At 45.1% G+C, this 21,653-nt stretch overlaps 2 protein-coding genes across 2 annotated transcripts in view; both read right to left on the bottom strand.

The window, feature by feature from the left end:
• Positions 1-781: 781 nt before the first annotated feature.
• Ido1 (indoleamine 2,3-dioxygenase 1) lies at positions 782-12,926 on the bottom strand. Its single transcript, XM_032919291.1, has 10 exons — positions 12,824-12,926; positions 9,194-9,289; positions 8,954-9,073; positions 7,064-7,182; positions 5,091-5,105; positions 4,006-4,105; positions 3,184-3,301; positions 2,111-2,162; positions 1,633-1,781; positions 782-1,197 (listed from the first exon to the last, which is right to left on the bottom strand). Exons 1-10 carry the CDS (start codon positions 12,920-12,922, stop codon positions 842-844), a joined length of 1,224 nt encoding a protein of 407 aa, XP_032775182.1. The 5' UTR covers positions 12,923-12,926; the 3' UTR covers positions 782-841.
• A 5,183-nt stretch (positions 12,927-18,109) lies between these two features.
• Positions 18,110-21,653, bottom strand: part of LOC116914718 (disintegrin and metalloproteinase domain-containing protein 18) — a 66,059-nt gene continuing 62,515 nt past the window's right edge. Inside the window, exon 20 of the mRNA XM_032919147.1 lies at positions 18,110-18,246. The gene's annotated coding sequence lies outside the window, so the exon portion shown is untranslated. The remainder of the gene's footprint in view (positions 18,247-21,653) is intronic.

Genomic DNA, 21,653 nt, shown 5'->3' with positions numbered 1-21,653 from the left:
TCTGTTTCTGTGGTGAAATACCATGGGAAAAAATAGTTTATTTTGGCCCGTGGTTCCAGAGAGAGGGTGTCTGTAATAGTTGGGAAGTCTTTGCAGCACGTGGTGGAAGCAAGAAGCTGACTGGTCACATATTTAACCACATGGCAGCAGAGACTGATGACTGCAAGTGAGACAAGGCTATACACCTTCAAAGTCCACTTCAGACAGCAAGGCTGCACCTCTTAAAGTCCGTAACCACCCCAAATGGTGCCACCAACCGGGATGCAGGTGTCCAGACATGTGAACCTATGGCGGAACATTCCTCATTCAGACCACCACAAAGGTGAGCTCTTCTTCCTTCCTAACTCTGATTTATGTGTTCGCAACTCATTTATTCTTCTATATCTTCATTCCTGAGATATTTGCTAGGGCTGGTAAGCAATAGTCTGGCACCCAAAGCTTTTTGTGTGATGATAATACAGACTAACGAGACAGTCAGGATGAAAAGGTATAGTATTTTTAAAGTATAGGACTCGGCCCTGGTAAGTAGATATCATTTGGAGGAATCTTTAATTATAGCTACAAAGGACACAAGAGTAAACCAACCTCACAGTAACTTTTATTTACTGGGTTTCATTGTCACATTTCGATCATAAATATAATTTATATTATTTCTTATGTCATTTTAAAATATCATTAAATAGTTCCTTTTGGTTATTCTGGGAGATGCATAGATGATTTTGAAATCTATATAGTGTATTACTGGCAAATTATTCTATAGCCTTACTTGGTGGATCTGATTTAATGGGCTAGGATGAAGGTGTTTTCTGTGCACTGATAGAATTGGAGCTTGCTACATACACTAAGGCCAACTCAGAAGGGCTTTCTTGGTTGTATCTTTCACACTCCTCAGGAAATTCATGACGTCAGTACCCCCAGTCCCTCTGTTTTCCGTGTTTGAGGGCTCTTCTGACTTGTGGCCACCCATGGGCTTCTGCTTCGAAGGCTTCACAATGTAAGTATCTACTATCGAGAGGTGGAACATTCTGATGGAGACCAGACCATTCACACACTCATTATAAGCCTTCTTCAAGTCTTCATTGCGTCTTGAAATGACAAACTCACGGACTGGGGGAGCTGACTCTAAGGAGGAGAGGAAGTTCCGGTGGGCTGGAGGCATGTACTCTCTCATTTCCTGGAGGAATTCTGCAGCAGATCCTACAGCAAAACAAAGACAGGTAAGGAGCTGGGGAGAAAGGACTTCCTCAGCTAAGAGAGAAAGAGGGCAAGGTCTGGAAGGCCAGGTGATCTTAGCCAACATGGGAGGCTTTGCGGCACAAGGCCATGCTACACAGCTTGCTACTTGCTCCTAGCAATGGCTATTCCTTACAACTCCCATTAGTCCCGGAAGAATAAGTAACAGTTTCCTAATACCATATTTTGCTTGTTTTGGCTTTGTCATCTTTCCTTTCCCCCACCCCCACCCCACCCCTCCATGACTCCCTCTCTCCTTGGTTTTACTGGACAGGATTTCAGCATGTAGCACAGGATGGCTTTGAATTTGTAAAACTTCTGTCTGGGAGGATCCTTAATCTGCATTAAGATATAGTCCTGTTAGTTGAAAAGAAAATAGGCATTGTCATTTCCACCCACCTTCACCAACGTCATGCTTTATTCCCAGAAGGACATCAAGACTCTGAAAGATGCTGCTCTGGCCTGCACTGCCCCCTGAAAATTTTTTGGGGGTGTCCCAGACGCCCTCATACAGCAGACCCTCCGGCAGCTTAGGGTTGCCCTTCCAACTGGCTCAAAAGGGAAAGAAAAACAATTTGGGTTAGTCGCCAGGTAGGAAATCTGACAGAAGACGTGGTTCCTCCACTCATCCGTCACTCAAGTTCATGAATAGAAATAATAGCACAGTTCTGAGGGAACTTTGACGTTCTTTCTGAGGGGAGCCTTGCTTCACCTTAGTTCAGACTCGGAAAGAGAAGGTGACTTTCTCTACAATGTGGATGCGAGCAACACAAACCAGTCTTTCAACCCAAAGGATACCAGAGGATCCTGGCGATCTGGGATCTGGTCTGCTCTTTCTATGAGTTGAGAAAATAAAGTCGAGCCTCAGAATACATACCCGGACAAATATATGCGAAGAACGTGGAAAAAGGTGTCTGGATCCACGAAGTCTGTGGAAAGACGAAAGTGTGTGCTAAGTAGTATCAGGGGTACTGCAAACAACTGTGTGGATTTCAATACAGACTCCAATAAAGGCATCAGGCAGGCCCACAAGGTCTCTATGGACAGGATACCTACTCATTAGCTCTCCTGTACCTCCATATTGGGTCTGCCAGGGGACCAAGTGATATGACAATACTGTCATTCAAATGAAACTGTCAGCGCTGAACAGCATCACTCCATGTGCTTACTGACAAGGCACATGCAACTCTTGCAACAACAAAACCAGGACTGGACGTGTACCTCAGTGATCGTGTCCTTTCTTAGCATCTCTGAGCTCTGGGCTCCATCACCCACAGCACGAATAAACACTCGTGGGTATGCACGCACGCACGCACCCACCCAGAAGCCGAATGGGATCCACTCATGGGTCTTCCTAAAGCTTACTAACATCAGATTGGAAGAGTTTGCTCCCACAATAGGCAACCAGCGGCAGCTTCAAACTCACAAACAAAATCCCACTTGTTAAACTGAGGCAGGAAGGCAGATTTCCTTCCCAAATCACTCTTACGCACGTCCTGGGTTTGGTAGAGTTTCTACCTAAGTTTTGAAACACTTTGTTTCTCTGTTACCCCCAGAGTGGATTTGTGGAGAATCAGAGTTTAGTCAGACCAGAATCTAGGTTTTTCAACACTTGAAATCATTTCTGTATTCCTCAGGTTTCCTCAGGGGTTTTAGTGTCAGGCAAGAAACATTCTCAGCGTTAAAAAGACTCCGTCTGGAATTCTTGGTTCCTTTTTCACTACCGGTGGCAGATAACCTTAAGTCGTCTTATCTTTTTTACTTTAGGTTTTCTTTTCTGCGAATGGAAATAATTAGATGGGCTACACAAAGAAGCCCAACAGGGCGGTGAGGTGGACAAGGCACTCAGCAGCGGTCATCTTGCCCTTTGCTTTTCTCGACACCTCTTTGTGTCAGACACCAGACACATATGGCTGTGAGCCCAGAATGAGCACCGCCAGCAATACTCACCACGCATCCTCTTAAAAATGTCCTTGGCTTTCTCCAGACTGGCAGCTATATTACACAGTGCCTTTTCCAGTGCTTTCAGGTCTTCATGCTCTACTGCACTGGATACAGTAGGGATTGCCTTTAAAATAAAGTTTAAAAAGTGAGAGAGGGGCGTGGGGAGGATCTAGCAGTGGCACAAAATAAATTGTAGCTTATCCAGCAAATCAAATTGATGTTTCCATTTCTATTGCGTGTATGTGAATGCATGTGAGTTTGTATGTGCCTGTGCTCATGTAAAGTTCAGAGCTTAGCATCTGGAATCATTACAAGTTACTCCTTTGTTCTATGAGACCGAATCTCTCACTGACCAGGGGCTCACTGATTAGGTTAGTGGCTGGCCAGAGAGTCCCAGGGAGCGCCTCCCGGCCTTGTAAGTGCACGCGGACATGCTCAGCCTTTTCCTCAGGAGACCAGACTCAGGTCTTGTGATTGCACAGCCAGAACTGAGTCATGACCCCAGCATGCTGCTTCTGTCTTCCCAGGCAGAACGATTGACTTTCCATCACTATGAATTAATGACAAATCCCTTTGAAGACTTCTTACTTCGTGCTGGAATTTCTAATTTGATTCTAAATACATCGCCCCTGGACTTCATATTTCAGGATGATGTGCAAAAAAAAAAAAGTCTTTTTTAGTAATTATTATTTTCACCAGTTTTATGACCTGATGCTACCTTTAACCAGGGTAGAGTCAACCCTGCCACTGTAATGTACTTGTTACATGTTTTCCCTGCTCACATGAACAGGGGGTGGAAAACAACCAGCTAAGAGAGAACCGACATACTTTGATTGCAGGAGAAGCTGCGATTTCCACCATTAGAGAGACCAGGAAGAAGCCTTTATCGCAGTCCCCACCAGGAAACGAGAACAGAATGTCCATGTTCCTAAGAAAACCAGGCACAGTTGGCAAACAGACAGGAGAACAAACAATGCATTTGTAGGAGAACATAATTTCCCTATCTTTACTTGTACTTTTCTAAATCCCACAGCTAACTGGGCCAGAGTGGTACATGCTTACCCTGCTGTCTCACCCCCAACACACACACAAATACACACACACACACACACACACACACACACACACACTCGGACTGGTTAGAGTCTGTTTTTCTTTTCCACTGGAGTTTTGGCATTGGTATGACAGTGGCTTTAGAATCTGTTTAAAGGTACGGTTTAAACTCTTGACCATCGTGACAGAGACCTGTGGGGTCATTCTCTTCGTTTTATCCTACCTCACAGTTTTATTTGAGTTCCTCATTACGATGGTGCTATCGAGGAGGCCTCAAGCCCTGATAGATAATGCCCCAGAAGCTTCGTGTCTTGGAGAGCTTCCTTGCCACTCACTTTGTCTTAGGGGACAAGTTCTCAGTCTTCCGGACACGCTTTCAACCTTCCATTTGAGGAGTGCTCTTGGTTTTATGGTTTATATATTTATATCCATACATTTAGCCTAGCTCCGTCTAGGCAAGATTACACTGGTGCCATATGTCTTATTTCCCCAACTTTAGTGTAGTATATAGATCAAGTGTGTTGAAGGTTGACTTATAAAGAGTAGACATATTGGGTGACCTCATTAACTACGTCTAGTCATGGGCATCCCTGGGCCACACATGACAGAGGCTTCTACTCTTCATATCTGTTCATATTAATTTCAAACATGCAAATAGCAGGTTGCGAGAATCTATAGTTCCAACATCCTATAGACACAGTCATGTTTGCAGACGCAATTGAAGACTGGACTATTTGTCTTTTAAATAATTATTGCAATTACTTTCTTCCTCAATCCAATCATTTGGAATATCCCATAAGCCTACATTTCCCTCTGCATGGCATGTAATTTTTAGGATAAAAGAATAACCAAATACTTACTCGTATGTCATGGGCCTTAGGAGAGCAGTCCGCAAAACAGCATGCCAATTGGGAAGAGAGAAAAATAAAACAGTTATCAAATTAGGTAAATTTGAGTATTGGCTCATGCACTACGATCCATCAGTATTGAGACATGGGTTTAAGGAGAGAGAAATATGGGTTTTATATTCCTCAAGATTGCTTACCAATGGGTCTCAACCTTCCTAATGCTGCGGCCCTTTAATATGGTTCCTCATGTTATGGTGATCCCCACAACCAAATCATTTTTTTTTCTTTTTTGGTTCTTTTTTCGGAGCTGGGGACCTAACCCAGAGCCTTGTGCTTCCTAGGCAAGCGCTCTACCACTGAGCTAAATCCCCAACCCCCCAAATCATTTTTGTTGCTACTTCATAACTATAATTTTGCCACTGTTATTGAGTCTTTATGCAAATATCTGATATGTAGGATATCCGATATGCGACCCCAAAGGGGTCATGACCCACAGGTTGGGAAACACTGGCTTAAAATTGAGTAACCAAAGAAGACACACTCCAAATCATTTGTTACTATGAAGGTACGTCATACAGCAAGGCATTCCCATATGCAGACTGCATCTCATAGGTACAATCTGATAGCCACAGGGGCTGTTGTTAGCCTATTACTTCTTGTTGTAGGTCTTTTCACAAGCTGACTCCTGAGTGGGCTGCCCTGAAAGCTCACATGTTTCTGCTTCTCCCATCAAGGATGTGTTCAGTCTTGAATGCAACTAGCTCTCTAGAAATTAAGTCTGTGGAATCTCTAAAGTACATTAATGACGGGAAACCATACGTTAAGAAGTTCACATTCGATGCTGTGCTGGCTAGTGTTGATGTTTACACAGTACAAGCTAAAGTTGCTTTAGAAGAGGGAACATCGTTGGAGAAGACGCCGCCCTCAGACTTGCCTGTGGGCAAGCCTGTCTTGACTGATGATTGATGGGGGGAGGGCCCAGCCCAGTGTAGATGGTACCCATATTTCAATCGGCACATTCAGAGAGCAAGTGTGCAAGCAGGATTCCTCCGTGGCTTCTGCTCCAGTTCCTGTCTCTACATTCCCTCTAGGAGTTACTGCTCTGCTTTCCTAGATGATGAACTTGCAACTAAGGTGAAATAAAACCCTTTCTTTCCCAAGTTGCTCTCAGTCAGGCTTTTCTGTCACCGCAATAGAAATGCTGTAGTTATGACGGTGGTTTTATTGATCTGAGATCCAATTATGCCTGCTCAGTGTCCTAGAGCGCAGGAGACTGATGCAGGGGGACAACAAGTTCAAGGTCACTTTGGGGTACATGGCAAGACATTGTCAAAAGCGAAGACAAATGAAACAAGACACAAACAAAATAAATAAATTAATAATAATAATAATAATAATAGTAAACTGTCTTTATATTCCAACTAACATTTTAATACAAACCAACTGGATTAAAAAGCATAACATATATTATTATTCTCTGTGGGCATGATGGGGGGGGGGCACACGTTTCATGGTGCACAAGTAGAGGTCAGAGGAAAATTTCATGGAGTCAATTCTCTACTTTGCTTGCATCCCAGCGGTTAAACGTGGGTTGATAACTTGTGCTGCAAGTACCTTGGCCTGCTGAGCCACCTCGCTAGACCTTAAAGTAACAATTTAGAATGTATTTTCTGGGTGCAGAGGGAGAATCGGGATGAAAAGAATCACGAAAGCATTTTCAGTGGTGACTGACATACTTCCGACGCTGGGCTTGGGCGGTGGCTCTACTGTATGAGGCCAGAGCACACCAGAGTGAACGCAAAGGCTCTCGGGATTTCCCCATAGACATCCAGGCGCTTTTCTCATGCTCGCGGGTAACACACGTGTAGTTACAGACACAGAGATCTTATAACAAACCATAACCAACAACAGAAGGCGCACTGCCAAAAATTAAGGAATAAACATCCCAAGTTGACAGCATCCACTTCCTGGTCACGGTTACGTACCCATTGGGGTCCTTTTTCTTCCAGTTTGCCAGGACGCAGTCTGCGTAAGTCAGAATGGGAGGCAGCCCCAGCTTCTCCGAGAGCTCGCAGTAGGGAACGGCAAGATTGCGGGGCAGCACCTGATTGAAACACACAGGGTCACTTTTTCTTTTTTAGTCACTGAAACATCTCAGAGTTTCTTCTCATCTCACTGTTGAAACTTGTTCTGGAGCACAGACAGCACTTGGAAGGCCACATGTGTAATTTTTCTCTCCCTTGTTTCGTGACACAGTCCTGTCGTCGGTTCGAGGGTCCTGTTTGGGATGTTGGTTGTTTAGGGCATAGTTCAGCCCCAGACAGGAAGAAAAAGAAGACGGAGCCTGAGGCTTTTACTTTCAGGGCTGGAGAGATGGCTCAGCGGTTAAGAGCACCCGACTACTCTTCCAGAGGTCCTGAGTTCAAATCCCAGCAACCACATGGTGGCTCACAACCATCTATAAAGAGATTCTACTTTTAAACGACTCTGCTATTTTCACTCTGTTCTTTACCTATCCATCCCACAGGGCACCACGTTAGCTACTGGCAGCAATAAAGGAAAACCCAGTTGTCTCTGGACTCATAGGATTTGCGAAGGACACAGAATGTGACTCATGTGGGAAGTGCAGAGTGTTGTCCCAGAGCACAGGGAAGAAGGAAACGCTCACGGTGCGCGTGCGTGCGTATGCGTGCGTATGTATAAAGCGTATGCGCAAGTGTATGTTTATTCTCCTTACAGTAAACTTCACAATACTTCACACTGGTGCCATGCAGACCTGTTAGCCTATGTCTCAGAAGGATGATACAAGAGAGTTAAGACTTCATTTTTTATTTCTTCCAGAGCTGAGGACCCAACCCAGGGCCTTGTGCCTGCTAGGCAAGTGCTCTACCACTGAGCTAAATCCCCAACCCCGAGTTAAGACTTCAAAGCCCCCGGGGGGTTGGGGATTTAGCTCAGTGGTAGAGCGCTTGCCTAGCAAGCGCAAGGCCCTGGGTTCGGTCTCCGGAAAAAAAAAAAAAAAAAGACTTCAAAGCCCGCCCAGGATGCAGGGTGAGCTCTGGACTCTGTGCTAATACTGACTTGTATTACCTGATCTCAATATACAAAGCAGCAGTTACTCACAAGCAGAATCGGATGCTATGAGAAGAGGGTAACCAAGTGCAAAGCTCTCCCTCAGTTACACAGATGGTTTCACTCCTCTCCATATCCCAGGAGCTGACTGATTTCATAGGTGGATTGTGTGTGTGCCTCCGCCTTTAAACAGCAAGTGGCAATAAAAGTATCTGAAGAAATTGGCAGCCACGTTTGTTGCTAAATGGTAAAAGGCGCTCTGAGAAACCAACGCCATTCCTTTGCAAATTGAAATATGGATATGTGGTCTTTGTGGACGTCATGTGATTCTGAACGCCACCTGAATTTGTATGGTAACTACCAAACATTTATAACATTATGAAATTTAAAAAGCAGGACATGTGTCTGTATTCATTTATTAAATCCTTGTCCAAGATGTGAAAGACGTTTACAACATAATTATGACAGTCCAGTGAGGAACTGCTTTATTCTCCTCCTGATGCAAATTTTAAAAATGGAGCCCAGCGGAGCCTAACACGTACAAGGCCTGGGGCTCACCCTTAGCACCTCACTCCAGAAGCACTGACCAATGGCATTCACAACAGGTAATGATAATAATACTGTTCTCGTATTTAACTTTTTGTGGGTCTAGGGTTCAAACCTAGGACCTTCCATGTGCCAGGCATGCACTCCACCACCGAGTTCTATCCCAAGCCCAACCACGTTGCTTTTAATGCAAGCTGGAATTCACATTCATGCTAATGAGAAGTCACCGTATGAGAAATACCAGGAAGTCTCCAAACCTTTCGAATATCATCATCCCCTCGGTTCCACACATACGCCATGGTGATGTACCCCAGGGCCAAATGTGCCAGGCGCTGTAACCTGTGTCCCCTCAATTCTTTGGTGCGCAGTGTGGGCAGCTGACAAGAGATGGAGAGATTCGACTGACCTCAGTCCCGGTAAGGAATGTTGTAGGTCTTAAAGTCAAGATTAAAATGTGAAGAAGCTACACAGAAAGACGATTGTATAGGCTTTCAAACCTTCTCGACTTCTTCTCGGAGCGTCCCATTCTCAATCAGCTTAGGCAGATTTCTAGCCACAAGGATCCAAGGTCTGTACGTATCAGGCAGCTCCTCCTGGGAAAGAAAATAAGACCCAGGAGGCCATTTTGTTTGCATCGCTCACGGTGGTGACTTAAAGTAGTTCAGGCTTTCCCGTGGATGGTCTATCTTGTCTCTAGCTCCATTTGTGCCCCCAACAAACAGGGTCTAGAAATACCAGCCTGGGCTTTGCCGCCTGACAGAGGCTTGGGCAGAAGCACCCGATCCTTCACGTCTTTCCGCATTTCCATTCATGTCTTACAAAATTCAGCCAGCGATTCTACCCCAGCCATCCTCAACTCTGCATCTTACGGCAGGCTCTCCTCTGCAAAGCCCATGGGTTATGGCTTTCCACACCCACTCACTTATTTTCTGTTACTTTCTTTCTTCTAAGGTATGTTCTTTAAGTGGGGAAAAAAAAGTGAGATGGCTTTAAAGTTGTCAGCAAATTAGGAACGGCACTCAGTTCCACACCTGTATTTCTTATGGCCTAGGAAGTGGTCTTTCTGTCACATATTTTAAAAACCCAAATGCTGCTTATTTTGCATATAATTGATTTGTAGCTCAAACTAGCATTTCCAACTTTCAGAATCAAGGCTTGTGTTGTGCTCCTAATATATTTCTTGAAAGATCTGGGATATTACCTAACACCATCTTCACCCTAAGTGAGTAGCAGTCGGGGGTGGGGTGAGGATGATGGTGTCACTTTACAGTTTGAGTTAGGGCGGCAGAACTAGGATAGATTCTAGGTGTGGGGGTGCACATGTGTGTGAGTGTTCGTGGGTGTGTGCACGTGTATGGATGTTTGTGTGTGTGTGTATGAATATGTGTGCATATGCACGTGTGTGTGTTTGTGGGTATGTGCATGTGTATGAGTGTAGGAGTATGTGTGTACATGCATGTGCCTGCGTGCATGCAGGCGTGCGTACATGTGTTTGTGTGTGTGTGCATGAATATGTGTGCATATGCATGTGTGTTTGTGGGTATGTGCATGTGTATAGGAGTATGTGTGTACATGTATGTTTATGTGTGTATGTGTATGAGTGTGTACATGCATGTGCCTGCGTGCATGCGTGCGTGCATGCATGCATACATGTTTGTTGTGTGTGTGTGTGTGTGTGTGTGTGTGTGTGTGTGTGTGTCTGTGTGTGTAGGCCAGAGGACAACTTTAGACACCTCCTTCACCTTATTTTTGAGACCGGGACTCTCAGTGGTCTGGACCCCATCCATGAGGTTAGCCCAGCTGGCCAGCAAGTCCTAGGGATCCACTGGGACTTCAAGTGCGCACCACCTTACCCTGGCTTTGACCTTTTTTCCTTCCATAGCTTCTTGGTGTTGAATTCATATTCTTTCGCATGCATAGCACCAACTGAACCACCTTTCTAACTTACGGTCATTTTTCCCCCATTACAATTTTAGACAGACACGCTCTTACTATAAATCTTAGCAACTTTAACATATAGTTGTTTTCTCTATATATTAGAGAAAGGTCACCTCGTCACTTAAAGGAAACACCTGTCGGGCTTCAGGCTCCTCTGAAGCATGCGGTGCACGTGCTTTGGGGACTTTAAGTAAAGTACAAGTTGCTTGAACATATGTACCCCGATACTGGGAGCGTGGTCTAGCACCTAGGCTGCTGCAGGAGGGAGAAAGTAGGAGAAGCGAAGCCATTGATGGGGGAGGGGACTGCTGTATAAGCAGCGTTTACTTCCTCTACCATAGGTTACTTAGCCTCCATCCTCAAATGAAAAAGAAATCCAATAATAGTGTCTCATATTTACAATCACACGACACAAATGAATCCTACAGGGATATAGGCAATGTCCCCAAATGAACTCCAGAGCTCTGAAACACACCCAGTGCTGTCCTAATGTGCCGTCCTTGGGGCTGCTTCCTGTTAGAGAAGTGTTTCTCAACCTGTGGGTCATGACCCCTTTGAGGCATCATTCTTTTCATAGGGGTCACCTAGTCAGAAAACGCAGATATTTGCATTACGATTCCTAATAGTAGAAAAATTACAGTTAGGAAGTAGCAACGAAAATAACGTTATGGTCGGGGGTCATCACAACATGAGGATATTAAAGGGTCTCAGCCTTAAGAAGGATGAGAACTGCTGCGCACATTCGTGACCCGGTACACGAAGACCTCAACACCAGGGACGCCAGGGCACCCAAGGATGCAGGCGCCAGGAAACTCCGAGGCTACCAGGCTTGGTGTCCGGGGGCGGGGCGGGCGAACCTGAGGCTGCACGCTAGACCGTAGTCCCGCCCCAGGCAGCAAGCCACAGGATTGGATAGGAGCTGCGCAGGATGCTCCTCCCGAGCACCGCAGGGTGCTTGCTTCGGACCGCTTTGGGATGGGTGAGCTGGTACAGGCTCACTGCTACCCTTAACTCTGCAGGGTTCCGGTGCCTCGCCCTCCGGGGAACCGCCTTGGTTTTGATATCTTATCCCAGTCTCTAGACACACTGTCCGTAGATCGGGCCTTCCTGGCTCCAGGCTCTTTCTGTCTGGGTCCCAGAGTCACTGGAGCTCAAAACGTGTGGCTACTTTCTCCGGTCCCTAGTGAGAGTAGGTGAGCATGAGGCACCTCTAAACGACTATCTTATTTCTTTCCTATTTTCCGTAAGTTTTTATAATGAAGATGTTGACGATAAAGAAGCGTAGCATTCTTACCAATTTAGTGACATTTTTTTGTTCAGTACGTTCTTAGGTTTGTTTTGTTTAAGAGAGTCATACCCCTGCCTCTGATTCCTGAGTGCCAGAACTATAGTTGTGCACCACCGTACCTGGTTGAGGCACGAAGTGTTTTCAGATAAGCACTCCCCACCCACCCACCCCACCCCCTGCTGGCCCCATACACTGCGCTTCGATTCCAAAACTTGCACAAAAGCACAATCAAAATAATCCATACCTTCCTTTGAATTATGTTTAGCAAACGGCAAGCATTAGTAATATGAAAGAAAAGTTTCTTGATATATCATCTCATATATTGAAATCAGGGAGGAACGCAGACTGTACCTTTGATACAGTTCAGAAGAGAAGGGAACTTTCCATGACTGGGGGCATTTGAATGTTGCCTTTTCAGAACGCCTCTGTGCGGGAAAGGTTGTTATTAACAAACTAGCTTCCTCTCTATAAACCGGTCCCTTCACAGAGCTAAAAAACTTCTCATGGGCCCCTTCCTCCACTACTTCACAGGTTAAGAAAGTAAGGGCTGAATTTGAGGAAGAAGGAGAGAGGGGGAAGGAGAGGGAGGAGGTGGAGGAGGAGGAGGGGAGGAGGAGGAGGAGGAGGAGGAGGAGGAGGAGGAGGAAGAAGAAGAAGAAGAAGAAGAAGAAGAAGAAGAAGAAGAAGAAGAAGAAGAAGAAGAAGAAGAAGAAGAAGAAGAAGAAGAAGAAGAAGAAGAAGAAGAAACACTGAAGAGCAACCAGGCTCACTTAACTGTACACTGGCTCTGAGTTTAACACTTTCTGCGTTCGTTTAGGAGAAGCTGACACAGAGCTGCTTACTTAGAAATTCATCTGTCAAGGCAAATAATGAGGACAAAATAGATTTTCACTTCTCTTACCAGTGGATGTGGTAGAGCAAAGCCCACATCTTCATCTATGTGGTATTCTTCAAGGATCCTTCTAGAGCCTTCTGCAGGAGATATTTGACTGTGTGGCATTGCTGTCTTTCCCACTAGACTCCCTTGGCCACTGGGGGAGCATCCAAGCATCTCTTTATAGACATGGCTTAGCCAGTCCCCACAGCTGACACGTAAGCAGGGAGAAGTGGCTTCCACTTTGGGACAGTTTCATTTTCCATTTTATGTATTTGTAATTTGATAAACAATAAGAACCACAAAGGTTCCCTACTCAAGTATGAAGAAACCAAACATTTGTGTGGCTTATCAGCTTTATCCCTTAAGGACATCAACCCGTGGCTATGATGTCCTGAGGTTTCGGGTGCCCATTATGGTGACAGAGTACACACTCAGGCTTTCAGCCTTGGAAATGCTGTCACCCCATGAGTGGTTTGGGTGGCCACCTGTTACCCGACCAGGAGGATTAGGTGTTTGAGCCACGAAGTGCCCAACTCACATGACAAGAACCATGAGGACAGGTAACCGGGTGAGCACATTTTTCTTTAGAAAATTTTTAGATTTGGGTTTAAAATAAAGACTATTATGACAGCTATAGTCGAAACAAGCAATAGTTGTCTATTATTGGCTTTCATATGAGGGAACTTGTGTTCTTTTAAATGTCAGTGTTTTGTCTTAGCAGCCTTGAAACACAACCGGGGAGACACAGGAGAGAGCTTCGGAAGTGGCACAGAGGTGGAACACTTGATGGACCCAGAGGATCCATACACAGATGCATAGGGACCAGAACCTTCCTCCTAGTTTAATTCCCTAGGTTCTTGTCTGTGGAAAGACCAACGGAGGGCTCACTTCTTCACATGATTAGTAAGTCATATCCTGGAGGATTGTCCACCTTTTCTACTATATCTGGTAAAAAAAAAAAAAAAAAGTAAAGAGAAGATTCAAATAACTAAAAATGTTCCCCACAATACAAAATTGAGACTCCGGTAAAAGTTTACAGAGTACTCCTAAGTTTATCTCCACTTGGGTGAAATGGTTTTTAGTTTTGCTGTTGTTTTGTTTTGTGTGGGTTTTAAACATTTATGTATGTATGTATGTATGTATGTATGTATGTATGTATGTATTTTTAAGAGAATGTCTCTCTCTGTAGAGCCATCACCTGTTCTCATGAAATACTAAAGCAAAGCAGAAATCACCATGTCCCTTTTGATGACCAGAAAGGAAAAAATAAAAATAAAAAAGCACGTAGTACATTGAAAGACAATGTGCAGGCTTATCGAACAAGACCATCAGCTCTTGAAACCAATGAATGAATCGTGGCTCTGGAACGTTCTAGAATAGCTCTGACATCGCTTTCACTTGATGGCTTTTCTTCGAACAGATGGGTTTCCAAGAATACGTGCTCGTTATAAAAAACAATGGCAGGAAAAATTGAAACCAAAAGCAATCAGCTTTTGTAAATTGAATGACGGATGAGGGCTGATTGATTTGGAACCATGTGAAAGGTGGTACCCTCATGCCACACCCACTCCAGTGGAGTCTGTGTCACAGGAAGCTCTTGTGCTTTGTTTCCATCCAGAACAGAGGCCTGTGCCTGGAACGGCTTGGCCTCCTGGAGCTCCCTGGCCGTCTCCCTACAAAGAGATGATGACCAGGGTCTATGCTTGCGGTGGAGGTGCCTTCTGTGTTCTAGCCTTGGTGATTTTAGCAACTTTAAGCCTTTAAGTCAACAATATCTGATTTTAAGAATATAGCAGTGTGGGAAGATGGCCATGTACCTTTAGATGTCTCAGGAACTGAAAGTTCAGAGACGGAAACGTCTCACACCATCATGATCCTGACGAACTCAACGGCTGCGATGAACTCAACTGCTGCACCCATTAGTTCCCAGCAAATAGGAGAGAAATTAATTGCAGCTCTTAAGAACATGACTGTTCCAGAAAAGTCTTTCCCCCTTTTCGGTAAGGTTTTGTTTAGCATGATTCAGAATAGTAGCGATTCTTTTAGAAAGATCATAGATAAGTTCCAACAAGTTGAACAAACTTATCAAGAGTTAACTATGGTTACAAAAGTTTCCTTATTATTCTGAAGGGCCATTAATATGGAGTTTAAACTTTATTATGAAAAAGATAAATGATGAATGCATACCTGGTACCCACAAATCTGGCAGTATAACTGCAGTTTTCTAAACCATTGTTTGCAGTTGAGAACTGTTTCCTAGACTGTTTGTTTAGCTTTCCTCTCTGCAAGGGACATTTGGTGGGGTGATGAATACGAGCTGGATGATTGCCAATTATGAGGTACCTGTTCTAACTGCTTAAATATACGTCAAGAAGTAAAGCTTTTTGCAGCAGCACAAACCTCGAGTTTGTGTCTGTCTGTCGCGCCGAATCCGTTCTCCACCTGAAATCCAAGCCTTGGTCCCTCTGCTGACGCCCTCCCCTGGGTGGTCTGCTGCACCCTAAGGTCTTATTGTATCCTCAAAGGATGACACAAGGTGAGACTTTTACATGGAGTCATTTCCTGTCATTTCTACTAGAAAGCCAAGATTCTAACACAATAATGACAAGTGGAAAATGTGTTTTTTTCTAAACATGGAAAGAAGTTCTAGAAGATTCTGACTTGGAGAAAATCTCAGGAGCTGTTCTACAGAGCCACACTGGGAAGGCCTGTTGCAGCCTGCTTACCCGGGGCCCCTCTGTTCCACCTATGATGTCACATATACATGCTCTATACACTTCCTTCTGTTCCTCCAGGACCTGTCCGCTTTCATACATCTGAAACCACAGTCTTCCCATCCCATCTTCCTGGTCTTTCTCCATCCTATGCCTTGATCTGTCTTCCTGATGAACGTTGCCGATATCTGACTTCTGGAGAACTTCCCAGCCCCGTGCCCTCCTACAGTATCTCTTTCTTGCCCGGAGCTCTTCCCCGTGACCTCATTTTTTAGCTAGAAAGCTTTCTCCATCTTGCACAGCTCAGAGCCCTGCCCTGGCGACAGTAGTGACCACGGTCAGATTGGATCTTCCCACATCAGTGAGCACAATCAAGGCGATCCTTTACACCACAGTGTTCTTTCCGAGGCTGGCGTTAACCTAGGTAGTCCCTCGTGAGTATACTTGTGAGCTTGTCTCCCAGGTGACTCTAGACTCTGTCCAGTTGGCAGTTCACATTAACCAGGAAGGGGAGTGAGTTTGGAAACAAATGCAATTTTTTGGCAGAAGGTCTGGTATTCCCCAGTTTTTGCCGTCAAGTTCGGGACCTCTGGGAAATGGCACCTGTGTGCCATAAGGCAGCCACTCCAGAGGAGGTGAAATTCTTACTCAACTTGTTGGGACATTAGTTAGACCCAAACCGTGTTAGATTTTCGCAGTTCAAAAGATTTTATGACAGTGTGAATGACACATATTCTGGTAGAAACCAAAACAGTATGATTTTTCCTTCCAATCTTTCCTCTTCAAAAAAAAAAAAAAAAACCTAATCAAGCCAAGTATGGCAGGACATGCCTATAATTTTAACACTTGGGAGACAGGAGGCAGGAGGATGGTGAATTTGAGGATAGCCTGGATTATACTGTAAGACTGTTTTAAAAGAAAATAAAGGAAAAAAAAATTCATTTCTCCACTCCTGTTTTTCCTTAGTTCTCTCATTAAAACCAGAAAGTCTGGCATGGGTTCCTAATTGTCTGGGACCTCGAGGCAGCGGCTGGCTACAAGGTGTTCAGACGCAAACCCTGAGCTGCTTCCACGGGGCACAGGATACCCTGGCTGGCCACAAACATGTCTTACTCTGCCTGCCAACCAAGCTGTGGTGAGTAAAGAAATGATTTCAGTGTGAGATGGATCCCATGAGTGGAACTACCGGTTGCAGTGGTGCGTGCCTTACTCCCAGAGCTGGGGAGGTTGGATGGTGGACGGTCGATGTGAGTTCAAGGCCAGCCTTGGTAGCATGGTGCATTCTTGGTGCCGAGTGTCCACATTCCGGTTCTCATGTTTGTATTGCAAACGTTTTGTTCACAAAGCATCCCCTGTAGGCCTCAAGCAAGTGAAGTTTTAGACCTTGTTTTCTGTTTTGTGTTTCCTTGATGCACAGGGTCATACGAAACACGACGGTAGAAGACGTGAAGAGTGACTGTGTGGATCACTAAGGTGGGGGATTGCATCCATAACACTGATACAGACTACAGAATTAAAGCTTCGCGTGGTCCACGTCCAGGTACTCAGCCGTGCCGACAAACAGATGTGGGAACATGTGCTCTTATTTTTGTGTGAAACGACGTTCTAGCCCAGGTTACCCTTGCACTCCCTATGCAGCAAAGGATGAACGGGGACATGTGACAGGCACTTTCACACAGCTGCACAGCATTGGCTCAAGAGACAAAATTCTGGGTAAAAGGAATAACTTGAAAAATGCTAAATGGTGATGATGATGATGATGATGATGATGATGATGATGATGATGATGATATCCTGAGGTTCCCAAGCTTCCTAACTGCCCTGTGGACTGAAGCCAGGTCTATCTGAGTTATGGCAAGCTGGATTTGATGTTCGTGGGTCCTGAGTTTTTCTCTATGCCAACGCTTTGTTAGCAAAAATCCTGCAGAAATGTTTTTCTAATCATGTGATGCTGTTTATTATTGGGCGGGGGGTGGGAGGGGCACGGGCATAACGATCTTAGTTTCCTGGAAGAATTTTTGTAGAATCGGCATTAACTTCCCCTTTGATGTTGGTTAGAACTTATCTTCGATGCTATTTGAGTCCACGGTGTTCTTTTTTGGAAATGTTTCGAAATGATCACATTTCTGTATTGAGCAGGCGCCTACTGCTGTAACTCACTTGTTCTGACTTAGGCTTGGTAGCTGTGGTTGGGTGGTGTTTTCCATTGTGAGATCCCGTGTTGCTTGTAACGCGACCAACACCGTTGCCCCCTGCACTTGTCTCCTGGGACACATGCCCTACCCCTTCTCTCAGTGTTCTGGTGCCTGCTGTCTGTTCCCCTTTTCTAGCAGATACCGTTAGAGGGGTATCATCTTTTAGGCTCAACCCAGGCCTTTTCCATTTTCCTGTAGTACGAACTATAATTGGTTTTCATTCCTGACTCTTCCCCCAAGCTTCATCTTTCTTAAACATGTTAAACTGTCCTGGGCCCAGATCCGTGCGTCGCTCTTGGAGTTCCCGGTAGGGAGGACTGTGGCCGTGCCACCAGCCACCCTGACCGCTCCTTGTCACCTGCCATCCACGGCCTTGGGAGAGATACATAAAAGCCTCGCTCGTGCATTTGTCAGTTTTATTTTCCAAAAGTCTGAGACCTAAAGCGTTTCCAGGGTAACAGAGAGATTAGAGCACGCACTTCCTCCTTTGGTCCATCCACTGCTAACCTCTTCAGCAGATTTCCGGGGCAGGGAGTTGCTGTAACAAAGAGGAAAAGAGAAATTTACAACTGGGTCAGGAGCTAGACCTGCTGATGGGTTTCCACCTAAACTTCCTTCCATATACGTTAAAAATTAACCTATGACAAACCAGTGTAATTTTAGGGAACTTTCCAGGAAGGGCAAAAGAGAGATAGCATGACTGTTTTTATTTAGTATTTGTAATCTCCATTTTGGGCAAACAGATTATGGCCGAGAGACAACAAGGACGCATTCATTTTTCTAGGTTTGAATCTTTTCTTTTTCTCTTCCTTTTGTTTGTTTTAAAGAATGGTAGATTTTATAAAGCCCCATCCTCTCGCTTCTGCCCCATCTTAATCCTGGTCAGCTCAATTTAACATACTTTATATTCTTAGGGGAAAAGTCCTGGCTTAAGGAAACTAAGTGAAAGACAATTCTCTCTCTCTCTCTCTCTCTCTCTCTCTCTCTCTCTCTCTCTCTCTCTCTCTCTGTGTGTGTGTGTGTGTGTGTGTGTGTAATATAGAGTTCACAAGGAGAAGAAGACAGTGATTCTCAAGTGTGGGTTACAACCCCTTTGGGGATCAAGCAACCCCTCCACAGGGGTCACCTAAGGCCCTCAGAAAACACATATTTATATTACAATTCACAATAGTAGCAAAATCACATTAACGAAGTAGCAACAAAAGTAATTGTATGGTTAGGGGTCATCACAACAAGAGGACCTGCATTAAAATGGCCACGGCATTGGGGAGGCTGAGGGCCACGGGAGCAGAGTTCAACAAGGAAAGAATCTTCATTCAGCAGGTGCTGTCCAGGCTGATCATCTGAGTCCCAGTGACGGTTTCCAGTTAATTACTCATTTCCAGAGAGCACGCTTTGCCGTGATGAAGTGTCTGGATATAGAATTGACTGTCTTCTCTGCTCTTACAGCTCACCTGTACCTGTCAGTTGCTTTGCTCGGTGCAGCCAGCACCACTGTGTCTGTGAACAGCAGCTCCTGCCTCCCAGTGGCCCATCACATCAGGAAAGACTCAGTGTAGCCAGCATCAGGGAGATGGAAGTGAAGCCACCACCAAGATGGCGCATCATCTGATGGCTAACACAGAACAAAGGAGCAGGAACCAAGCTTGCCAAAGGTCCAGGTCAGCTGAGGCCCACGGGTCCGCTGCTGGGAATGTGCAGCGGGGGTGGGTGGGGGTGGGGTGGGGGTGGGGGTGGGGGTGGGGGTGGCACAAGCTGTGGGACTCTCAATGGTAAAAATGGAGCTGTGGCCCTGGTTCCGTGGGTAACATACTTGTAGTGCAAGTGTGAGGAGATGATAGGACCCCCAGCACCCACATAAAACGGCAGGGGTGGTAGGACCACCTGAAGGCTCAGTACTGGGAGGGGTACACAGGAAGACCACTAGGCTAGAGTGTCCAGTTGGCCTAAGCAAAGCACAAGACCCAGGTTCTGTGAGAAATCCTGTCTGAGAAAATAAGACAGGGAACAATAGGAGGTACTTACTACAGACCTCAGCCTAACACACACACACACACACACACACACACACACACACTCACATAAAGACACACTCACATAAAGACACACACACTCACACACAGACACATACACAAACTCATGTACTCAAATATACACAGACACACACAAAATAAAAACACTCACACAGACACACACTTACCCATCCACACACTCACATGCTTACACTCACACACTTATTCACACACATAAACACACTCATACACATTCTCTCTCTCTCACACACACACACACATGTAGTCACATGCACTGTGCTGTCTAGTTCTATGTTGACTTGACACAAGCTAAAGGGAACGGCATTGAGAAATGCTCCCACCAAATTGGCCTCTGGACAAGCCTGTGGTACATTTCCTAGATTATTGATTAACAGTGAAGGGCCCAGTCCACGGCCTCTGCTTCAGTTCCTGCCTCCACGTTCCTGCCTTGACTCTCCCTCACTGACAGCCTGTGATATGGAACAGTAAGCAGAAACAAATCCTTTCCTTCCCAAGTTGCTTATAGTGAAGTTGTTTTACCGCAGCAATAGGAACATACATGTGTACACAGACATGGACACACACATACACACACACAGAGAGAGAGAGAGAGAGAGAGAGAGAGAGAGAGAGAGAGAGAGAGAGAGAGAGAGAGAAATACACATAGACACAGATACACACAGACACACACACAGATACACACAGGCACAGATACATACAGACACACACACACAAATACACACAGACACACACAGAGATACACATTGGCATAGATACACACACAGATACACACAGGCACACACACAGATAAACACCACAGATATACACAGACATACATGCACTACCCCATAGACATGTTTAATAATAGAATGAAATCTTTAGCTTTGTACTTTGTAACTTTGCTGCATAAGTTGCCCATCCATACTTTAATATGTATATGCAATATTACATATGAAAATAAAATATAGTATATCTTAGCCTTAAACAGAAGCTAAAAGAGAAAATTTGGCAACTAGGAATGCATTTGGTAGAAATTTTAATTCAGATCAGGGAATGGGACTCTGCCGGTTCATTTTGTTACGATAAATGTATAGTGACATCTTGTGGCAGATTCAAGAATTGCAACTGGACATTTTAGGTTGCTCAAGTTGAGCAACAAAAGATGCATGAAGGTAACTTCACTGGGACCATAGGAGGGGACCCACTTTGTCCAAACCTCTCAGGGAACTACTCAGTGGCTAGGGACCTCCTGGAAGTGTAGGGTGCATATTTCATGTGTGGCACCTTCACAGGGCTCTCAGATAAACATGCCTAACCCCTGGAGTGGGGAGTTGAGTCACAGGGGACAGGTTGCTCCAGCACCACGGTTTCAGAGAGGGCATGGGCAGGATTTCTGGGACATGTGAAAGAGTGGCAACCGTGCCAACTGGTGGCTTTTTGGAAGAGCAACCTCAAAAAGCAGCACATTATGACCCTTTTCCCTGTAGGACACGCCTCCCTCCCCCAGAACTGTTATCCACAGCTCCCCTAAGTGCACAAGGGACGCCTGACTTTCTGTAAACAATGAGGTCGGCATCTAGGTCACTTAGCCTTTGAGCCTGGACTTCTCAGACCTCATTTACGACCGCAGCATTACTCGCTTCCGTGCTCTAAAGGCAAATGATTGGGTGGACTCTAGGGCAGGAAGCCTAAGTACAGACTGGATTCTGAGCTCATCTGAAGAGGACCATCTCCTCTGTGTAATTTTTTTAAAGGATTTATTTTTATTAGTTTTAAAGTGCATGTGTGTATGCATGCATAAGTATGCATGTGTGTGCATGTGTGTGTATATGTGTGCACGTTCTGAGTGCAGATGTCCACAGAAGCCAGAGACATCAAGTTCCCCAGACTAAGTGCATGTGTGTATGCATGC

This window comes from Rattus rattus, chromosome 13 (assembly GCF_011064425.1).
Source record: "Rattus rattus isolate New Zealand chromosome 13, Rrattus_CSIRO_v1, whole genome shotgun sequence".
Classification (NCBI taxonomy): domain Eukaryota; kingdom Metazoa; phylum Chordata; class Mammalia; order Rodentia; family Muridae; genus Rattus; species Rattus rattus.
Note: the sequence above shows the minus strand (reverse complement) of the source record. Positions and strands in the feature narration are given on the sequence as shown.